The sequence below is a fragment of the Drosophila serrata genome, unplaced genomic scaffold, assembly GCF_035046125.1.
Source record: "Drosophila serrata isolate PLE 108 unplaced genomic scaffold, ASM3504612v1 contig_176, whole genome shotgun sequence".
Classification (NCBI taxonomy): domain Eukaryota; kingdom Metazoa; phylum Arthropoda; class Insecta; order Diptera; family Drosophilidae; genus Drosophila; species Drosophila serrata.
In genome coordinates, this window is record NW_028257074.1 from 231,566 (window position 1) to 254,682 (window position 23,117).

The 23,117-nt window shown below is 38.2% G+C and overlaps 1 protein-coding gene across 1 annotated transcript in view; it reads right to left on the bottom strand.

Moving 5' to 3' along the window:
• Cph (BCL11 transcription factor chronophage) overlaps positions 1-15,733 on the bottom strand; it is a 29,252-nt gene extending 13,519 nt beyond the window's left edge. The window contains exon 1 of the mRNA XM_086827513.1: positions 15,644-15,733. Coding sequence (XP_086683639.1) covers positions 15,644-15,689 — 46 coding nt within the window. The 5' untranslated portion in view covers positions 15,690-15,733. The remainder of the gene's footprint in view (positions 1-15,643) is intronic.
• Positions 15,734-23,117: the final 7,384 nt, after the last annotated feature.

Below are 23,117 nucleotides of genomic sequence, written 5' to 3' on the forward strand. Positions count from 1 at the left end.
TGCACAATATTGCGCCAGCTGAAGAGGGTTAATTTGTGTGTGTGGGAGGGGTTAAGGACAGCAGCTGTCCAGAGCCAAAAGGTAAAAGGGTGCCAGGATGCGGCAGGATTCGGCAGGATTCGGCAGGATTCGGTAGTGTGTTGTGAAACTGTCAAACGTGTCAGAGTCGCCTGACAAGTGTCAACAGAGTCCTTGCCAAATAGATTTCATAAAAGAATGCCAGCTGAAAGTCAGTCATAAATTGCATTAACCCCTTTCTCATTCGGCCAAATCGAATGCGATTGAAGTGATTAAATATATGAGAGTTTAATATATGAGTATTTATTTATAAGTCCAAATAAATACAGAAATTTATAGAGGAGCATGTACTAGAATAAGCGTTTTATAAAGAAGATTGTCTAGGATATAGTTGTCTTGCTTTTGATTTGTAAATTTATATTTATATATTATATATATATTATATGGAAAGGGTAGTTTAGTTTTAGTCAAAAGCTTAAAACTAAGTGAAGGAATTATTTCCGACCTTATAAATCATATATATTCTTGATCAGCAACAACAGGGGAATTGATCTAGCTATGTCCGGGCAAAATTTAAATTTTTTAAAATTTTCAAAATTTTAGAAGGGGTTACATCATTAAAATTTTAAAAAAATTGATAAAAATTTGAATTTTCTAAAATTTTAAATGAGGTATGCAGATTTGTTATACTAATAAAACCTAATACAAGACTGACTTCCGAATTAAAATTAAGGCCTTTTTGGCTGAGTTATGCGATTTTTAAATATTAATTAGTCGTAAAAATATACATATAAAAATATTGTTTAATTCTATTATCGAATATTTTAAGCTTGGATACTATAATTCACTTGTAAGTAAGTAAGTAAATTCCCACCGTTGAAAGTAACTCTCAAGTTCTGCATTTTCCTTTGTTTTCCCTTCACTGAAATCCTTGCAAGTTGTTTGATATTTATGGCCTAGTGTGATGTCATTGCCATATATATTTATATACATATATCCGATCTGAGAAGCCCCCCCAATTTTCCGCCAGGATATGCGTAATTAATTCAGCAGCTGCTGCTTCTGGCCCCCGGGAAAATAAATTGAAGTGCGTCGATTTGTTAACCGCGCAGCTTAACTCAAATATTTACGAGCTGCGAGCTGAAAGCCCTCCTGGCCATTTAATGCAAGCCTCCGGCTATTAATATCTACATATATATATCTGAATATATATATATTAGCTGGTAGTATATATCTGTGCGGCCAAGTAGGACAATTAAGAATTAACATATTAATAGAACTTTTGCGCAAATTATCAGGACACAGGGAAAATATGAAGGCGAGTGGGGAGTTCCCCACGCTCCTTGTACTTTTGTTATTTATAACGTTCTTGTGTTATTGACTGTTTTTCGTGGGCTAGAAATGGGGGGCGTGGCAAGCCGAAAACAATACGTTGATTGTGCTAATTTATGCCCCCATCCTTACACACACACACACACACACACGAAGTCGGAGGATTCGGTTTTATGGCCAAAAGGTTACGGTTTGGGGCGGCTATAAGTGTGGGGATGCCATAAAAACCAGGCAGAAAGGAAAGGAAAGCAGCAGCCGCCACATGGTCGTCCTGTTTTTAGGTGCTCGTCCTCGTGGCAGGACCCCCGAATGAAAAATGGCGTCAGCCAGGAAAAACTGGACCAAATAAAGGGGAGAGAGAGAAAGAATAGAAACTTATGCGGCTTTAAGGACCCTCAGAATAGGCGAAATTAAACTGAGAAAAGCTTAAAGGAACCAGCTAATTTAATCAACTCACTTTGTTAAAAATAATAAATTAAATTCGAACTGGGAGAACCATAAAATTAAAGGTAATTGCTTTACTTCATTGACGGCCCTTCTGGCTTGTTAAATAAAAAAACAAATACAAAAACAACAAGAGAAAATATTAATAACGAATGCCCCCAAAAATGCTGTGTAAATATTTAAAGGCAACACTTTTTTTCCCCCTTTATTTATTAATTTTTCTTCTTTTTTTTGGCCAACTCATTAAAAACTTTAACGGCGACACAAAAAACTGAGAAAAAAAGGTTAAACAAATTCGAAATTCTTTTTTTGTGGCTCTGGCGATAACAGTCTGCGGGGGCGAGCGAGTATCTGTGAGTCCGGCACTACCAATACTGGCATAGTTCACGGTTTCGGCTGCCTGACAGTGACAAAGCGACGTCAGCAGCTGAAAAACTCAAAATCAACTGGAGCCCCCGTACTTAATTTGTTTAAACAAATTACACACAGATACGAATGGGGAGGGGGGGCCCCCCAAGAGTCACATAACGACTGTGGAATACCTATTAATTGTATGTTACTCAGTTCAAAAATTAACAGATTGTTTTAATTTTTGGTATGTGGGTTGATAATTAATGTATAAATGATCATGTGAAATTTGGTTACTCTAAATCAAACAGATCCTGAGATTTAAGCTTATGACTCTATGTAACGCAATTGTAACTTTGCGGTATATCATTTAATTTTCTTAATTTTTGGTATGTGAATAAATAAATAATTTAGAAACTATCCTGTAAAAGTTGGTTATTCTATATAGAATAGATCCCGAGATCTTATGAACTCCCTCTTGCATATACCCTTTTGAGGCACGGCACGAGTACACACAGATATGGCCACATGAAAAAGGTGTTTAGCAGCTGAAACTATAACAAACACAGCAATACGATATATATATATATATATCACAATGATTCCTGTTGTGTGTGTGGTAAACTCCCCCCTCTACCCCACTCTCTGTGTTATCACCACCTTCGCCTTTGCAAAGTGTTTTAGCATACAAAATTTGGTTTTATTTGCCTACTGTTCCCCCCTAACATAGAGCCAGGAGGGAGGCATGGTACCATGGAATCATGGAATCATGGAACCATGGAACCATGCCACCAGGAGTTGCTTGTGGAGCGTCGGTTAGCCAAAAGCTAGCGCTGATAACACCCGCATATGGCAGCGACGGCGGCAACAACGGTTCGGCTGGATATCTGGACAAACAAATGAGCAAACACACACAAACTGGAACTGGAACTGGAACCCAGAGGCCGCAGCAGACCAGAGGCCGGAGACCACAACCGGAGTGGAGCCATGGAGGAGCACAGGGAGCACCCGTAGACGGACCAGCCACCACCACCAGCCAGGTTGTGAGTGAATGAGCCATATGCAAATATGGTCGCGGCCTGGAATCGGGCATTAACATATAGTCCACGTGTGTGTGTGTTAAAGCTGGACACACACGGCGACTGATAAGAACCAAAGGAAATGAGCACAAGGCGGGAATAAAAAAAAAAAAAATACACAGAGAGGGAACAACAACAATTACAGAACGAAAATTAACAGAAAACAATGGTAAACAATTTAAACCTCATAAAATAGAGCAATTTGGTTTAGTTTTATTAGGATTTTGTTATTTATTATACCTTAGAAATTAAAGTGAAAGTTAATTATGACATTTAAGGCAATAGGAACATGTTTGACAGAAAGCTAAGCACAACTGTACTTCCGGTTGGGCTTAAATGTCTTGTCAAAGAATTTATAAAGATACTAAGAGCACTATAAATATTATTTAAGAGTTTAGCAATTGTAGACGAGAAAATTCAGACATTTAAATTGTACTTTCAACTTGGTTAAGTTGACTGTTGACTTTGGCAAATATTAATTGCATCAACTGTACTTCCGGTTTAGAGAGTTTCTTAGCCTTTTGAAGTCTTGCGTGCCCTCTGGTCTTAAGGTGGACCAAAAATAAAAACCCATACTCTCTATATTTGTCCAGAGCCAATGAAATGTTACCATTGTTTTTCCCCATTCCGCATTTCTTTTGATAAGACATGTGGCCGCCTGTAAGTTTTACTCTCGTACTTGTACCTTTTCTGTGTTTTTTTTTCTTTTTGTTTTTGTTTTTTGTCGCTAAAATATTTGTATTTGTATTTGTATTGTGAGCAAGGTGGATAGCTTGTGGTGCGTTGGAGTTTGTTTTATTTCCCGAAAAGTCAACGGACATATGTAAATATAGCTGCGATCTATATAGGTAGGTAAGTAGGTTGCAGGCCTCCCTCCCTCTCTCTTTCCGACTATATATATAGTAGATATATGTCTATATGGGTGCGGGCGTTGGCTTATTGCCTTTATTTTTTTCCCAGTACAAGTCGCTTATCAAAAATTGTCCGCACATTTGCCCTTTTTTTTCGTTGTTGTGTTGTTGTTGTATCTATTTGGGGGACACACCAACGACAACGGCAAATGATTAAAGAGTCACCTCGCTCCATCAGAAAAATAACAAAAATAGAGTCCCCGAAGTAGAGCCTCTTCCTGTGGTAAGAATTTCTGGGTAATTCCCAGAAAATGCTGCGGTTATCTCCCTTGAAGATACATGACTTTTTTGTAATTTATCTATTCTGCTTTTTTTTTAAGAAAACCCCCTGAGCAATTGCTTATTGGAAAACATTTTGAGCAAAAGACTAACAGGAAATTTCAACATTTCTTCTGGCGTTATTCTTCTTATTTCAGGAAAGATTTTTGTTTAATTTTGAAGAGCTTTCTTTTGGGTTTTTCTTGCACTTTGTTTTGAATATTACTTACGGCTCAGCGAACGGAATCCATGATCCTCACTGATTGACAGCATTTTGTTGTACATTTTATGGTTTCAAAAAAAAAAAAAAAGGAAAACTAATTCCTTTTGGCAACTCAAGTTTTGTTTTTTACAACTTTTAGTGCTCTTAACACATCACAAGTTTTGTTTGGATTCAAAAAAAATTGTTTTTTTTTTTTAAATATATAGTTATATATTTCGTTGGGTGTTACGATTAAAAAAAAATACTTTTTATATATATAAATAAATATATATATATTTAGAGACAAGGCACAAGACAAAGACACACGATCGTAGGTAATCCAATTGTCCTCAGTGTGTTTTGTAGTCAGCAAATAAATGTTTCGATAGATTTTCGATAAACGAAGCTCGATTCTCGATTGCTTTCCGTTCACTTTCACTCAAGACACGACCGGTTGCTAATGAGCCTTGCTTGTTTTTTTCCTTTCGTTTCGTTTCGTTTCGTTTCTTTAAGACTACGTGAGGCTCTAAGGATCTAAGGATCTGTTAGAGAGCGCGAGTGTGTGTTGTTGACCCCTCGGAGGCTTCACGTGGACTGACTTCCTGGGACGCTCAACGGTCGCTCGACGGTCGGTCGGTCGACTTCCTGAGAGACAGAGGCTGTGTGCCGTCGACGCTGGCTGAGGCTGAGGCTGAGGCTGAGGCTGAGGCAGCGACGGCAACGTCAGCGGCAACAGCGACATTTTTTTATCCACACTCGCACACGCACACACGGACGTTCTGCTCCCTTTTGACCCTCGAGGTCCGGGGATAAAAAAAAACATATAGGAATAGGAGGGAAAAAAAACTACACACACGCACACTACACACACCCAGGGGTTGGTGTTGCTCCCTCTCCCTCTCCTTCTCCCTCTCCCTTTCTCTCTCACACACACATGTTTGAGTTGCGAGTGGACCAAAGGCGGACGTCGAACGGTGGAAAAGGGGGATGAAAACGTCTCCGTCACTGCCGGCGTTGCTGCCAGCGTCGCTGCCCCCCCTCTGCACCCTCCCCCCTTATCCGAGGATGTGTGACCCCCAGCTCCTTGGAAAATCTGGTGCCGGAAAATCCCTCCACACACACATACACACACACGCACACACAACGACGACTGTCCGCTGCTAATCGCTGTCCAAATTGAGTTGTTACTCCAAAAAGGGTTGGGGGTTTGTTGTTACCCAGTTACAGTTAAAATTACAGTTATGTCAGGGACCTTTTCATTCGAAAAGGGAAGGAGTTATAGGGAGAGTTCTTCAGTGTGACCAACTGACCAATGGCAGGAGCTGGTCCTTTACCCCTTTGGGGGAGGGGTCAGCTCGAGGAAGCTCAAGGATTGACTACGAAAAAGGATAACTAGTTAAATATTTAAGAGACTTCGAAGATTATAATACCCTTACAGTTTGCCATTGAATTATAGGATTATATCGGAAATAATTCACAAAGCTCAAATATTCCTATAATTTAAATCAAAATTTAACAACATTTTTATAAGACAATTTTTAAGAAAAATTGTAGTTTAAAAAAATCATAACTTAACAAAAACTGCATTAATTTTAATTCGAAACCCGTTTCTATGTTAGTTTTTATCAGGTTAATAAAACTGCATACTATATTTAAAATTTAGAAAAATTAATTTTTTTTTTCGAATTGACAATTTTAACGATGTAACCCCTTATAAAATTATGAAATTTTTGAAAAAACTAAATTTTGACCGGACATAGCTAGAACGATTCGTCTGTTAATGCTGATTAAGAATATATATAATATATAGGGTCGGAAACGATTCCTTCACATCGTTTCAAGCTTCTGACTAAAACAAGATTACTATTTTTTAACCGATATTTATCCATATTTTTATGTAAGGATTTTTGGGACAAAACCAATTTTAAAAAATTTATAACTCAGCCAAAAATGCCTTAATTTTAATTCGGAAAGCGTTCCTATGCTAGTTTTTATTAGGTTTATAAATCTGCATACACAATTAAATATTTTAAAAAATTCAAATTTTTATTAAATTTTGCATATTTTAACGATGTAACCCCTTAAAAAATGTTCACAATTTTGAAAAAATTAAATATTTGCGGGACATGGCCAGATCGATTCCCCTATTGATGCTGATCAAGAATATATATGATTTATAGGGTCGGAAACGATTCCTTCACTATGTTTTAAGCTTATGAGTGCAACTATAATACCCTGGAACAGTATATAAAGATATCTATAAAGTTAAACAAATATTAAACAAATTAAACCCTTTAAGGGCCTAAGAAAGCAATTATTTTAAGGCTTTTTATCGCTGCTAAGATACATTTTTAATATGCATATGTGATTTAAGTGTAGTTTTATTAGGATTTCTCTTCTATTTTCTAGAGATCATATTATTTTTTCTCATTTTTAAAAAGGAAACAGAGCTCTCTCCGAGCTCTCCTTCCGAGAGGATACTACATATGTATTTCTTAATGGAGATGTTTTTGAGCTATTTATGGAATGCTTCTTATTCAACGCAATGCTCCACAGATCCTTCTCAGAGTTCCTTGCCCTCTTGAAATCTCTGTTTCTCTCTCTCTCACTCTCTCTCTCTCACTTGTGCCAGGATGTGCAGGATGTGCGCAGTAGCAGAGCGATTTCAGCAACGCCGCGGAAGCTGCGCAATAAGTGTGGCGACCAGCCCCGATTTTCATCAATTCTCTAAACAAAATCCCCTTTTCCCTATCCTATCCCTTCTCCCTACAAAAAATAAAATAAACCCGAAAGGATGCGTAACATTTTCTAAGATTTCTCTCCTTCTACTTGCTTGTTAATCCTTTCTTTTTCTTTATATTTTTTTTCTCTTGGTTGCTGTCACGGGGTAAACGATTTTTTTCCCTGTCATACCTATACAGATTTCTATATAGAGTAATACTATATAGCAGAGGGAACCCTGCCGCTTGCCCAGATTTTTTTTTTGCGCGCGCATTCAATTTTTTACCCCTCAGCGGCGCCTGCGCAGCTGTAAAAGGATGCTGCTAATGTCCTGCCCCGCCAAGGAGCACAAACTCGTCTTTGGTCCTTTTGTGCGCGTTAATCAAACGCAATTCTTGGGCAGGGAGGGTAGGGTAGGGTAAGGGGACAGGACAGTAGACAGGGGTTTGGGAACAGGACATCCAGCCCGCGTCCTGTCGCCTTGCAATTATTTTTTATGCAATTTTTAGCGATCGCCGTCGCCTTAAAGTTTCCTTTTTTTTGTTGTTGTGTGTGTTCTTGGTTTTTCTTTTGTGTAGTGTGATTTTTTCTTTTCCTTGGGCAGGATTTTGCAACCCCCGAAGGATCTCTAGAGGGGGAAGGGGAGGGAGAGTTGCGAATTGCGTGTCCTGCGTCCAGGTAGCACAGCGTCCCGTGTGTGTGTTTGTGTCTGTGTGTAACGGCATTTTTTGTTCTATGCAAATTTTTTTGTACCTTTATTTTTTGTGTGTGTGTGTGTGTGTTCCCCGATATTAATTTTTTATGCCCCTCGTGTGCGTGTCCTTATTGTTTTCCTTCCCCCTGATTTTTTTCTTCTTGCTTTTTTTTTGGGTGGTGGCCAAAACCCAAGATTTTCCCAAGATATGAGAGTAGAGGGTTTGGGGTGGCATATTAGATTTTTTTTCTTCTTTCTGTCACATGTGTGTGAGGCAGGCAAAGGTTGTGTGTATTTTTTTTGTTTTTTATATTTCTGGAAGGAGGCAGGAGGCTGGAGGGTCCTGCAGCCGGCGCAGCTTCGCATTGATTACCGTCGCTTTTTTAATTCAATTCAAACAAATGATAAAAAGGAAGACAGCCTGGGACAGGACGAGGATCCTGCGAGGGCTTCACCCTAAGACGGGCAATTGTCGTCTGCGTTGATTTTTTTTTGTGTTCTATTCTCAAATTCTATGCAGGATTTTTTTTTTTGGTCCCTCTGATAATTTCTCAGTGATATTCACGTTTTCCTGGGCCAGTTTTGGTTTAAATGAGCAAAAATCTCTCCACTGGAAATGCATTCGTTTTTAACGGAAAATTTATGGGTTAGGGAAAAATTGAAAAGAAAAAAGGGTGACCGGTTTGGTGTTCTTTTTGCTCCTTTCAATTTAATTTTATTTTTTTGCTGAGTTGGTTTCTGGCTGCGTGTTGCAGATAGAAATCCTTGTGGCAAGATGGTATTTCTATAGCTTTTTTTTCTTTATTTTTTTCTGGCTTAAATTGTATTTTTTAAGCGCAAAAAAAAGCAAAGAAAGAATATGGAAATTTGATCGGTTTGTAACGGTTGCTTTTCGGCTAGAAAATAACGCTAAGATGGAAAGGATTTTTAGGTAACAGAACAGTAACCAAGCAGCATTTTTATTATGTTTTTAAATACTTTTTATTTTTGTAAATTTACTAACCAATTTTAGTTATTTTTTTCATGGGAGAAATTCTGTCTTTTTTTTTGCTTAGAACCTTTGTTGCCTTGACCCTGCCAACCTGCTGTCCTTTTCGTTGCAGGACTCTTTTGTTATTGTGATTGGATTTGTCATCTTCACGCAGATCGTTTGCTGTCGGTCAAAATCAATCAGTTACATCTCTCCCACACACTTTTCTCTCAACATTTTCCAAGACATTTTCCCTATAGATTTCCCCCCTCAGTTCGAGTGGCCCTGGGAGACGTTTTGCTAATTCCCAAAAATAAGGTGAAACACGTCACTCTCTCTCACTCACTCTCTTAAAATTTATAATTATTTCTGTTGCTTCATCTCCTCTTCTGTATTTTTGACAATTATTGTTCGAGGTGCTCCTTTTCACGATGATGAAATGTTGTCGGCGGACGTGGACACAGGTCGCAGATACAAAGATACTGCGATACTGCGATACTGAGATACTGAGATGCAGAGATACTGCGATACAGGGGCATCAGATACAGATACAAAACACGCAGAGCTCTACACAGATACAAAGATAAAAAGATACGGGGGCGACACAGGCATCAACAAAGGCCACTAAATAGCTGCACGTTGGCCACTGGAGTCGCATCTTGGACATGCCAAACGATCGAGTCTGAGCTCTTGGACCTGCTCAGAGGAGATCTCTAGGGAATCGAGGAGGAGCAGGAGGGAGCAGGAGGGAGCAGCGTCATCATTGACACGCAGATTGTGCAACTACAAAGGCGCAGTTCAGTTCGGACAACAAATGTCCGAAAGAGATGAGAAAAACGTAAAACTATATACAGAGAAAGGAAAAATAAAGATTTTGTAGGGTCAGACAGCTTCAGGGAAGAGAAAAAGGTTTTTAGAGTGAAACAAAATATTTAAAAAAATATTATTCTTGTTTTAAACAGTCTCTAAAATAGTCACACTTAATTTCATAAAGATGGGTCTGTGGTAATCGAAGTTATATCTATAGTCTGGTAAATTATACATCTTCATTTATAGATAATTTTATATGAGGATTTTTTCGACAAAGCAAAGTTTAGAAATCGCATAACTAAACCAAAAATGCATTAATTTCAATTCGGAAAGCAGTTATATGCTAGTTTTTATTAGGTTAATAAAACTGCTTACTTTATTTAAAATTCTTAAAAATTGAATTTTTTGTCTTTTTTTTAGACAATTTTAACGATAAAAAATGTTCAAAATATTGAAAAATTTTAATTTTGCCCAAACATAGCTAGATCGAATCAGTTTTTGACACTGATCAAGAATATATATAATATATAGGGTCGGAAATGACTCCTTCACAACTTTTCAAGCTTCCAACTAAGATAATAATACAATTTTTTGAATCAATATTTATCTATATTTTTTTAAGACAATTTTTGGGACGAAATCAAAATTTAAAAATCTCATAACTTTACCAAAAATGAATTAATTTTAATTCGGAAGCCGTTGCAGTGCTAGTTTTTATTAGCTCAATAAATCTGCATACGCAATTAAGAATTTTAGAAAATTCAATTTTTTAACAATTTTTAACAATTTTAATGATGTAACCCCTTATAAAATTGTAAAAATTTTGAAAAAATTCAATTTTGCCAGGGCATAGCTAGAACGACTCGGCTGTTGATGCTGATCAAGAATATATATGATTTATAGAGCCGGAAATGGCATCTTCACTTATTTTAAAGCTTCTGAATGAAATGATTTAGCTTATTAATTTCTATATTTTGCATATTTCTTCCCCCAATTTTTCTCTCTCTGCACCCACACAGTGAGAACTTTCTTTCGCTGCCTTTCAGGCAGGTAATGAAAATAGGAAAATAAGCTGGCCTCGGGAGGCGAGTGTATGACGACAATTACTCAAGTGACATCTCCATCAGCGAACGGAGATCTTTTTGGCCAGACGTGGACTTGGACGTGGACTTGGACCCGCGGACGTGCCCATCTTTTGGCCTCGACTCTGGGCCATCATCAGGCAGCTAGCTGTAGGTGTTGCCCCATTTCGGTTTGTTTTTTCTCTTTTTTAGCCTCAGTCTCAGTCTCAGTCTCAGTCTCAGCAGCATTCGGTCTCAATGCGGTTGTTCCCTTCGTACGTGTCTCGCATATTGAACGGATATATATATATATATATATATATATATATATATATATATATATGTATATATATATATCTATATGTTCACAGCCACATCCAGAGGCACAACAAACACCCAGGGAAACGAGAGAGATTCCACGGTGAATCGATATTTATGGAGTAATCAGTGACATCGATTTATGCGATGGCCAAAGATGGCAAGTCAGTTGAGATTGAGGTCTCTTTTTTGTTTTTCTAGCAAAGATTTATCCCTTTTTCGGGGGGGTTTATTTTTCTAGCAAATGCAATAGAAATACTTAAAGCGAATTAGGTATAATTTTTGGAAAATTAAATAGAGAAGAACTGGGTTATGAGAGGGATATCTTTCCAAGTACCTGAAAATTAAATATTTATATCCTGAATATCTATAATATATATTAAAACATATTTCATTTAACTTGGCCTTGGCCATATGGCAACACTTGACATTATTCCCAATCCCTAATGGGCGTGTCATTGCCCGTAAACACCCAAAAAGATACAAGATACAAGATACAAGATACTAGAGTACGAAATACCCAAAATAAACATTCTGCAATCCTGATTTATACGCAATAAAATCGAGGCAGGATATAATAAACACCGGCAGAAACACAGATGATGTGCTGACCATTTCGGTAGGGAGACAATGGAACCTGCGGACTAACAGGACAACGCCCACAGAATCCGAATGATGATGATGATGGGCTGTCCACCAGTCACAACAAAAGCAACAGACAACAGGCAGGCAAGGACAAGGACAAGGACAAGCACACACACAGACAGACAGGACACACAGGACACCGGCACAGTCGTAATCATAAATAAATTGCACACAAATTGTGGAAAAGGACTTTGCCGTGACCATCGTGATCAAACTGCAAAAGCCGACGAGGGCAGGAACAGGGGTTTAATCTAGAAACCCACGACAAGTGGCGCCTCGGGAGGCTAAGGATTTATTATTATTTATTATTATTTATTACCAATCAAAGAAAAGCAAAAACCTAGGTGAAATGGCACAACTAAAGGCTTAATGGCAAAGCAACAGATTTCTTCTATAATTTTGTATAATTATAAATATGTTTCATGATCAATAAGTACAAATATTATCAACTCTCGACTATTAACTCCTCACAATCCTCACTTGAAACCTTCACATTAAACTGTTTAAAATCTCAAAAATCTATATATAAATTTGTACAAACTCTCATTAATCAAATTTATTTTGGCAATCGACAATTGCTTATCGTCATCGACATCGACATTGGTTGCATATCGAATTCCCTAACCCCCGTAAATCGATCCGATGCATTATTGTGTCACACATGCGGCATGCGGGCAGCGAAAAAAGGGTTAAAGTTAAATTATCTAAGCTAATTTCGTTTTTACAATTTAATTTGTTTGAATTTCCACATGTCCCGCATATGAACGAATTTATTAGCAAAAGTGTTTCGCCCTCTTTTTTTCGGGTATTTAGTTTACACTTTTTGGGTCTCTGTCTGGGCTTGGCCGAAGGTCCGCACTCCCGGGGTCTTATCTTTAGGATGATTCAGTCCAAGGTAAGGCCCCAACTAAAAATTGGGTCATAGCCGCCAAACTGGGCCCCAAAAAAGATACAAAAACAATGAAAGAAACAAGGAAAGGTATAGCAATATATATATACTATATATTTACAAGCCAAAAAGCCGAGTGTCATGCGTGAATGGGGCCCCGGGCGTATTCACTTCCGGTTCAGCACTCTTTTTTTGTTTCTTCTTTTTTTTCTCTCTTTTCAGCCAAATAAAGTCCAAGTTTGAACTCATATTTCACGGCTGATTGAGGTGGAAAATTCAAAAGGGAAAATGTACACAGGGAAAATGTGTATAAAATGCAATAAGGGATCTTTAAAAGGGGTTTTAGGCCTATGAATTTCTCTGTTTGGAAGCTAGTTTTCAGGTTTAATAATATTTATAATATTTCTGAACGTATTGAATTTTTATAATATATTAAACATCATTTGCTGCCCTTGAAGAATTTATTGAACTCCATTTTTCCACAAATTTTCAGGCTTCTCAAATACAAAATCAAGACGAACAAGAAAGGAAACAAACAAATCGAATTATAGAATATAATCGAAAATCTATCATAACAAATCTTAAAATATTCCCATTCTTTAAGTCGACATTTAATAACATTTTTTTAAAACAATTTTTATGAAAAATCTTAGTTTACAAATCTCATAACTAAGCCAAAAAATCCCTAATTTAAATTCAGAAACCGTTCCTATGTTAATTTTTATTGGGTTTATAAATCTGCATACTCAACTTAAAATTTTAGAAAATTCAAAATTTTATCCATTTTTGCTAATTTTAACCCCTGGTAAAATTTTCAATATTTTGAAAATTTTAAATTTTGCCCAGACATGGCTAGTTCGATTCCCCTGTTAATCCTGATCAATAATATATATGATTTATAGGTTCGAAAACGACTCCTTCACTTAGTTTTAAGCTTCCAACTGAAATTACAATACCCTGCAAAAAAGGGTATAAATAAATCCAGAGCTAGTCCCTGTCTAAATTTGGCATTAATTGCTTGCAAAATGTCTCTTACCCCATGGGGGGGGCGGGCCGGCTAGCGGGGCAGATGGGTGGGGAGGAGGAGGAGGCTGTGGCAGGGTCAGGGGCGCCCCCACATTGCAACGGGGGCGGCAGAGTCAATGCTCGTGCAGCGCTGGCAAGTTCCAATTCCAGGTCTTAGCCAACGTCGTCGTCGAGGAGGACAATAAAAGTTCGTGAGAACTTGATGCTTATCGAACTGAACTTGCAGACAATGCCGGTGCCGCCGCTGCTCCGCGGCATCCACTTGCGGAAAATGCTTTGGAAAATGTCTAGAGAGGTGGGCATTTTCCCTTCCCTGGCTTTGATTAGCCTGAAATGGATCAAAATCAGAGGCCAGAATTTCCCACAGTCCGCAGAGTGTCTCTCTCTCTCCTCACCTACAGCTGCTTTTGCGAAAAAAGGATTTCTATGCACTCACACACACACACACACCTCTTTCACGTGACAGCGAGTCCTGTTAATCCTTTTTCTCACGCACCAAAAAATCGCAGAACCTTCAATAAAAAGAGATTCATCGAGGTTTGGCCAAGGTTCTCAAGCATCCTTCGATCTCGATGACACGTCGCAAATATCGGACAAGCCCACAAAATGCGCACTCATTGTCCTGGCGATTCTGCCAGGATTCTTTGCGAACTCTCCCTCTTTTTTTTTGTTTCGATGCGAGAGATGCGAATCCAGGTAGCCATTATGATCGGCTCCCTGCATCTGCATCCTCATTGCGAGGCCCAACAAAAGGCAACAAATCCGAATCACGATCAATTCAATTACCAAACTCCCCAAGCAGGACGATCGCAGGATTGCTACAGGAGGAGCCACGTCACCTGCTTGCTTGTCAGCAAAGGACAATCAGCGAAATTTCTTTAAACGTATATAAATATATATATATTGATATATATATTGTTACAATCTTTGGCTGCTTTTCGTGAAGATTCTGCACAGAAAGAAATATAACCTTAAGAATATCTACCACTTGTCAAGACTTTCTCCTCTTTTATATACTTTTAAAACTGCTTTTCTTTTCCTATTTCTAATAAATTTGTATATATATTTATACTTTTTAAACTGCTTTCCTTTTCCTTTTCCTATTTTTAATAGTTTTATATATATCTTTATCTTTCAGTGCCTGGGGCTAGCTAATCAAATGGCCTTCAAGGACATTGTCTCAGGGATCTTTTCGCATTTTCCAGCGGGCGCTGCATTGTCTGGCCACAGCATCTTTTGCAGCTGAAATCTGAAGCGGCCAACAAGTGTTCCCGGTGCCAGGATATAGAGGGACACAGGACTCCTCTCATTCTCTTCTATATATATATATCTCTCTCCCTATATATATATATATATATCTATAGATGCGCTTAGTGTAATGGGATAAGCTGCAGCGGGCAACGAACGAACGGACATCCCTTCTTTTGGTCTCACAAGTGCGCGATAATGAAATTTTATACTTGTACATTTTTTTCTCCATTATTTTTTGCTTGGAAAATTGTGGGAAAATCTCTGGGTTAATCCTCCCCCCTCCGTTCGATCGATTTGCAGGTGCAGGAGGGGAAACCCCCATTGTTTATCATGAGGTCTAAGCCGGAATTTTCTGGTCTCGATTTGCACAATTGCTCGAGGAGAAGGATAGGATGGGGGATGGGCAATCAAGGATCAGGGATTTCCGTCACTATTTCGTGGGTATTTAGATATTGTTTTTTAATTTTATTACTAATCGAAGACTTCTTTAAGTAGTTAATGTAAAGCAAGCTAGCAGAAACCCTGAATTTTATAAGAATAATGAACCTCTCCTTCTTTTTTCCTGTTTATCTCATATTATTTGGTTTTATAGATTTAATAAATATATATTTCATTAAGAAAACTCCGTATTTTTTGATTACAAGAACCCCTTTTCTTTCTACTCACTGTCTGCGATCACAATTCCCAAAGTTCCTCTGACTTTCGGACCCATCTTGTGGCCTGGGAACCTTAAAGAGCCACCTAGATTACCGTTAGACTCACCTGCAAAGAGAGCAGAAAAAAATGCATAAATTATTAATTAAGAAGTGAACAGAAATTAAATGCAGAAAGAAAGAGAGAGAGGGAGCAACGGATTCCAGTGCAAATAAATTAGCAAAGCGTCTAAGAGGAGGTGGGAAAGCGATTTCCACTCCCACTCCCACTCCCTCTCCCTCTCCCTCTCCCTCTCCCTTCACCCATTCCAACCACGTGTGGCACACGCAAGAACCGTTCTTTTTCACTCACACACACACCTCCCACACCTCCCACACCTCCCACACCTCTCACACCCAACACCCATGGTTATATATGTACGATCTTAACCCACAGCCAAGACAGTGACCAGTAATGACCCCACACCGTTTGCTTGTTTCATGTGAATCGGGGGAATTTTTTCACACTGCACTTGAGTCTTGATCTGCGGAAGACAAAAGAAGTTCGCATAACTGGAATTAAAGCAGCGCCAGCGGTAAATGCAACTTGCAACTTGCAACTTGCAACTGCTGCACACTTTCCTGGGCTCGTGGGTAGCGCATGTGCTAAATGGGCCACGAGGGGCTCCTCCTCCTTCGGCTCCTCGCATGCAATCGAAGTGGACAACTCCAGCGCCAAGTCACTCACCCCGAAAAAAATAACAACAACAGCAGCAAGAAAATAAAATAAAATAAAAATAAAGAGGAGCTTCAAGCCAAAGTTAAAACTAAAACTAAAACTAAAGCTGGAGCTGGAGCTGGAGCTGTGCCCCATCAGCGGAGACAATGGTGGGAATATTCTCATATTAAGAAATCGCGCGATCTTCAGCGCCAGATGTGTCCGTGTCCATGTCCGTGTCCGCCAGTGTGTATGTGTGTGTGTGTGTGTGTGTGTGTGTGTGTGTGTGTGTGTGTTTGTATTTAGTGCAACGCCAGGTCAGTACACCACCCAACTCCCAAAAGTCACCCTTTCGCCCCCGCAGAGGCAGCAGTACAACACTGCAAGAAATCTTAGCTAGTTAAGGAAGAAATAAGAAATAAGGAAAAGAAAGGAAGCTAACTTCGTTTTATATACCCTTGCAGATAGAACTTCTATGACTAGGAATCCATACAATATAAATTATATATATTTATATTAAAAAACAATAAAGTACTTTATTCACCTATACATATTATATTTTCAGTTTTACATTCACAAATTTGCATTTTTTCTCTACATCTAACTATCCCTAGTATAGCACCTATTTGATATAGTCGTACGATTTTCATGAAATTTTACACCAAAATTAAGAGTATAATAAAATGGCTATATCTGAAATCTGATCAAATTCTGTTGAAAACTGAAAATGTTATACTTTTTTTTGTAAAAATTTTCCAATCATTCCTATGGCAGCTATATGATATAGTCGTCCGATCCGGTCCGTTCTGACATATATACATAAGAGTGAGGGAATATAGAAAACTAACTACAAAATTTCATTCAGATGGCTTCAAAACTGGGAGACTAGTTTGCTTAGAAACGGACAGACGGACAGAAGGACAGAAGGACAGAAGGACAGAAGGACAGACGGACAGACGGACAGAAGGACATACGGATAGAAGGACAGACGGACAGACGGACATGGATAGATCGACTCGGTGTATCAATGTATCACCAATGCTAGAGGTTATCACTCTAAAGTCTTTTTGAAGATATTGAGCACTTACTTGACCCTATCAGTAAACTCTCCTCCTAAAACTTATACCAAACATTTAAATTTTGTATTATCCATAAAAAACCCCAAATTATTTTCCAGTGTACAACATGCAGCAGCAGCAGCAGCAGCAACAAATGTTCATGGCAAATTCGCAACGTGTCGTGGTCGTGCCACCGTTGTCATGTCCAAGAGTGTAACAAAGACCTCGACTGAATATCTCTCCAATGCCAGGCGAAAAGCCAACCGCCCACGCCCCCTGGCCACCCAGCCCCTCACCCTTTCTATCCCCCCTCCCCTCCGCAAAAGCAACAACAATAATTGCATTACACATAAAAATAAATTGTAATGAACTAAAGGAAGAGACAGCAGCAGCAGCAACAGCAGCAGAAGCAGCAGAAGCAATGTGAAAATCGATGCGGAAGCAACAGAAAAGGGCAACACAGGCAGCTACTTTGTTTTATTTTCCTCCCAAGGAATTTCCTCCAATTCGTCTAACTGTAATTTTGGAGCCACTCTCCCGCTGCCTGTTTTAAATATATTTAAATAACATGGCATCAACATGAGCAACAGCCAAACATTGGGGAAAATGGCAAAAGAAAACTCCAGAGGAAAAACTACACAGAAGGAAAGGGGAAGCTGGACAAGATTCAAGACGAGTTTCGGTTGAAATATATATATATTTATATAGGTATTTAGTAACCACAAAGGACCTTAACTTCAGGTTCTTCATAAAGTTGTCAAAGGGAAGTCCTTGCCACACATGTAAAAAGCTTCTGCTTCATCGTGTGTGTTGTGTGTGTGTGCTCGTTGTTTGGCGGACAATTAATTAGCCATGATTCTCACGACCTCAAATTAAGAGAAAAGCCATAACAAATACTAAATAGAGGAAAACCCAATGAATACCAGGAGTAGAAGCAGCAGCAGCCACTAGCAACATTGAAACAATTGGACAATGGACAGACATTGGACAATGCAATGGCCCTCAAGTTAGTTAAAGTTTTAAGAGATTTTGGGACGAGTTGCAAGTAGAGACACTGCAAAAAATAGGGACTAATAACAGAATATTTTATATCTAAAAAAAAAAAATTAATAAATAACTTCATCAAATGAAATCTATCTTATATTTACATCCAAGACAACATGACTTATAATATTATTAGTATTAATAGCTTCTTAGAGAAATACAATTTTCATTCGAAATCCGATTGAAAATATGGTAAAATTATCTATATAAAATCGTGGAAAAATATTTAACAATGTTTTTCTGTTTTCTGGTTTAAAGCCCTTATGTAAATGCAATAAAGTATTAAGAGCTCAACCAAAATATATAGTTAGTTATAATCTTTACATAATTATTAATAATAAATATATTATATAGATTTATAATGTATATAATTTAAATTTATTATATAGATTTATAATATATATATTACATATTTATTATATTATTATAATTTATAATTATACATCTTCTCAGTATTGAAATATCAATAAGTTAATGACATTTCCTAGTTCTTTCCTGAACCAAGTTCTTTATGCTGTTTAAAATGCAATAAAAATATAAAAATCATAAAAAAATACACCAAATTAATGCCTAATTTTAAAGTAAATAAATTAATTCTCTGTGTAACTGCAAGCGCCAGTCTTTTAGGATTTTTCGGGGATTTTTTCGGTTGTATTTATTTATTTTTTTTTATTTTGGCAATGTCATGGGGGGCTTTTGTAGGCGGCAAGCATGTTACTAGATCTGATTTAAGGCGAAATTAGGAATAATGGCCATGGTCACATACACTACGTCTACACTCGGAAAAAAAAGAAGGAAAACTACAAGTATAAGAAGAAGGAAAAGGGGGAGGAATCGGGACGGGTGAGGCGTTGACAGGCAGCAAATGCGAACAACAAGACAGTTTTCATTGCCCACTGGCAGAGAGTAGAAATTATCTCACGGATAATCCGAACAACACGTTCAAAAGCTTTTGTTGTTTTGCTTTTCTCGAATTTTTCACCAGCTTTTCCTCTCTTTTTTTTATTCCAAACCGTCTTGCGGTTAGCCTTGCTTTTCCTCACCGCTTTTCTTGGGCTGCCGTTTCTCGGAGCGGATTCCCCGTGGGCCGGGATTGGAATTGGAATCGGGATCGGGATCCGAGGGGGGGAAAGGTGGTGAGGAGGGAGGGCTGTGGAGGTCTCACCCTTTTGGGACGACGGCCGAAAACATTGACAGTGCGGGGGCGCCTCAAAAAAGAAAAAAATCTCCGACTCTGACTCTGAAACAATGGAAAACTCAGCTCAGACTCAAAGCCCAGACTCGGACTCGAATGCACCTGACGACAGCATCCAAACACTGAGAGAATATTACCCCCTGGAAGCTATCTTTAAAAGTTTTGAAAAATTTATGAAACAAATAAGGGTTATTTTTGAAGTTAAGAGAATAATTTAATAATAATATACCCCTGGAATCTGTCTGTAAAATTTGGTTATCAGTTTTGCAAAGTTATTGAAATAAATAAGGGTTATTTTTGAAGTTTAGAGAATAATTTAGCTGGAAATAATTAACGGGGTATTGCTAACTAATTACTTGAGATTTAAGCGAAACCCCAATAAACATATAGAAGAAATAGCTTAAATTAAACCCTTTCTTAATTGATAAATAAGCAAAAATTAGTTTACAAACACCTAGATTAAGTAACCTTCAAATGGAAACCCTATAGAAACTATGAGCAGTAAATATCTATGACCAGTAAGTATCTCTGAACATCAAGTATCTATGGGCAGTAAGTATGTATGATCAGTGACTAACTTTGAACACTTGTAAACAATGACTTGCAACTTTTGTATCACAACACTTTGCTGATACTTGGCCAGCAGCAGTCACTTCGTTCCGGGGATGTTAGAACAAGTTGGGAATCATATGCACAGATGTACGAGATTTGTTTTGGGGCAAATTTAAGAGCAAGCTATTCGAATGCAACTATGAAGTTGATCTTCTATATAATTTAACTAGTATATAAGTCGGAGCATTGCGAATCGGTGGACTATATATTTACATATATATAGCTGACATAGGAACAATCAGACAATTTATAGAAATATGATAAGTAATTAACTATGATCACTAATTAACTATAAGCAGTGAGTAACTCTGAGCATTAAGTAACTCTAAACAGTAAGTATCTATGAGAAGTAAGTAACTATGGTCAGTTATTAACTATGACTAGTACTTAACTATGATGATTAAGTAACCATGATCAGTAAGTATGAATGATCATTGACTAACTTTGAACACTTGTAAACAATGACTTGCAACTTTTGTATCACAACACTTTTCTGATACTTGGCCGGCAGCAGTCACTTCGTTCCGGGGATGTTAGAACAAGTTGGGAATCATAAGCACAGATGTGCGAGAGTTGTTTTGGGGCTAATTTAAGAGCAAGCTATTTGAATGAAACTATGCAATTGATCTTCTATGTAATTGTACAACTTTTTAAATCGGAGCATGCGAAATCGGTGGACTATATATATACATATATATAGCTGACATAGGAACAATCGGACGATTTATAGAAATAAGATCAGTAATTAACTATGACCAGTAATTAACTTTAAGCAGTGAGTAACTCTGAACATTGAGTAACTCTGAATACTAAGTATCTATGACAAGTAAGTAACTATCATTAGTTAGTAACTATGATCAGTAATTAACTATGACTAATATTTAACTATGATCAGTAAGTATGTATGACCAGTAAGTATGAATGATTAGTTACTAAATTTGAACACTTGTAAACAATGACTTGCAACTTTTGTATCACAACACTTTGCTGATACTTGGCCAGCAGCAGTCACTTCGTTCCGGGGATGTTAGAACAAGTTGGGAATCATATGCACAGATGTACGAGATTTGTTTTGGGGCAAATTTAAGAGCAAGCTATTCGAATGCAACTATGAAGTTGATCTTCTATATAATTTAACTAGTATATAAGTCGGAGCATTGCGAATCGGTGGACTATATATTTACATATATATAGCTGACATACGAACAATCAGACAATTTATAGAAATATGATAAGTAATTAACTATGATCACTAATTAACTATAAGCAGTGAGTAACTCTGAGCATTAAGTAACTCTAAACAGTAAGTATCTATGAGAAGTAAGTAACTATGGTCAGTTATTAACTATGACTAGTACTTAACTATGATGATTAAGTAACCATGATCAGTAAGTATGAATGATCAGTGACTAACTTTGAACACTTGTAAACAATGACTTGCAACTTTTGTATCACAACACTTTTCTGATACTTGGCCGGCAGCAGTCACTTCGTTCCGGGGATGTTATAACAAGTTGGGAATTATATGCACAGATGTGCGAGATTTGTTTTGGGGCTAATTTAAGAGCATGCTATTTGAATGAAACTATGCAATTGATCTTCTATATACTTGTACAAGTTTATAAATCGGAGCATGCGGAATCGGTGGACTATATATATACATATATATAGCTGACATAGGAACAATCGGACGATTTATAGAACTATGATCAGTAATTAACTATGACCAGTAATTAATTATGATCACTAATTAACTATAAGCAAGGAGTAACTCTGAGCATTAACTAACTCTAAATGGAAACCCCTTCTCCCTCGATTAATTAGCAAACAAAAAATTTACAAAAATGTACACTGAGTATACAATTTCTTTGAGTGCATCCTGGAAAGTGTTTGGATGTCAGCTCCGCTTGGTCTCTGTGGTTGGTCTTCGCGTCGCTCACATTGTTGTTGGGCTCGATGTTGAGCCGCTGAAGCTGATGCTGCTGCTGCTGCTGCTGTTGCTGTTGCAGAAAAGCCATTTCGTATTTGCTTAGGCGCTTTGAGAGAAAGGGTAACAGATTCCCACACTCTGGACCTGGACCTGGACCTGAATCTGAACCAGGGCCATGGAGAGGGGGGGCGGCAATGGTAACTCCACCGCCAAAGCCGTTGACAACTCGCAGGGCCTCACTGTAACCATTGTGCCCATGAATGAAAAGAAGACTCTAGTCTTTTTCTACTTTACTCTTAGCCTGGTTTTTTTTTTCTTCTTCTTTGGTGAACTGATTGATGAATGTCAGCCGAAAGTGTTAAGGGCAGGGCAGGTGTCATGGGAACCTGTCTCTATCACGCTCTGAAGGTCACCCCGAAAACGGTGAGAATTGAAATGTGGCACACACACACACACAGAGAGAGAGAGAGAGACACAATCTCGAGGCAAGTGTTTGCCCAGCTCCTGTCTAAGAGCTTACCACTCGAAGCCTTCAATTCCTTCAATTCGAACGGCAGCAAACAAAAGGCCCAAGTGACGTGCGACCCACGAGCAATGCGCACGAGCAGCGAGCAACCTGCAACCTGCAACTAGCAACCTGCAACATGCAACATGCTAACTGTACTGTGCGGCTCAAGGCTCTAGTCTAACCTACAAAAGGCTTAAAGCCAGAGATATAACTCATAGAAATAATGCCAAACGAAAAAAAAGGGAATAAATAAACAACTCAACAAATTTTGTACACAAAAACGAAACGAAGCGACGAATCGAGAGATGCAAAGTTGAAAGTTGAAGTTGCAAGTCGAAGTCGCATCGCGTCGCGTCGCCACTTGAGCCGAAAGCCTTGCCAGATACACGGATGCTGGAATGCTTCTCCGATATACTCAGATACTAAGATACTAAGATACTCAG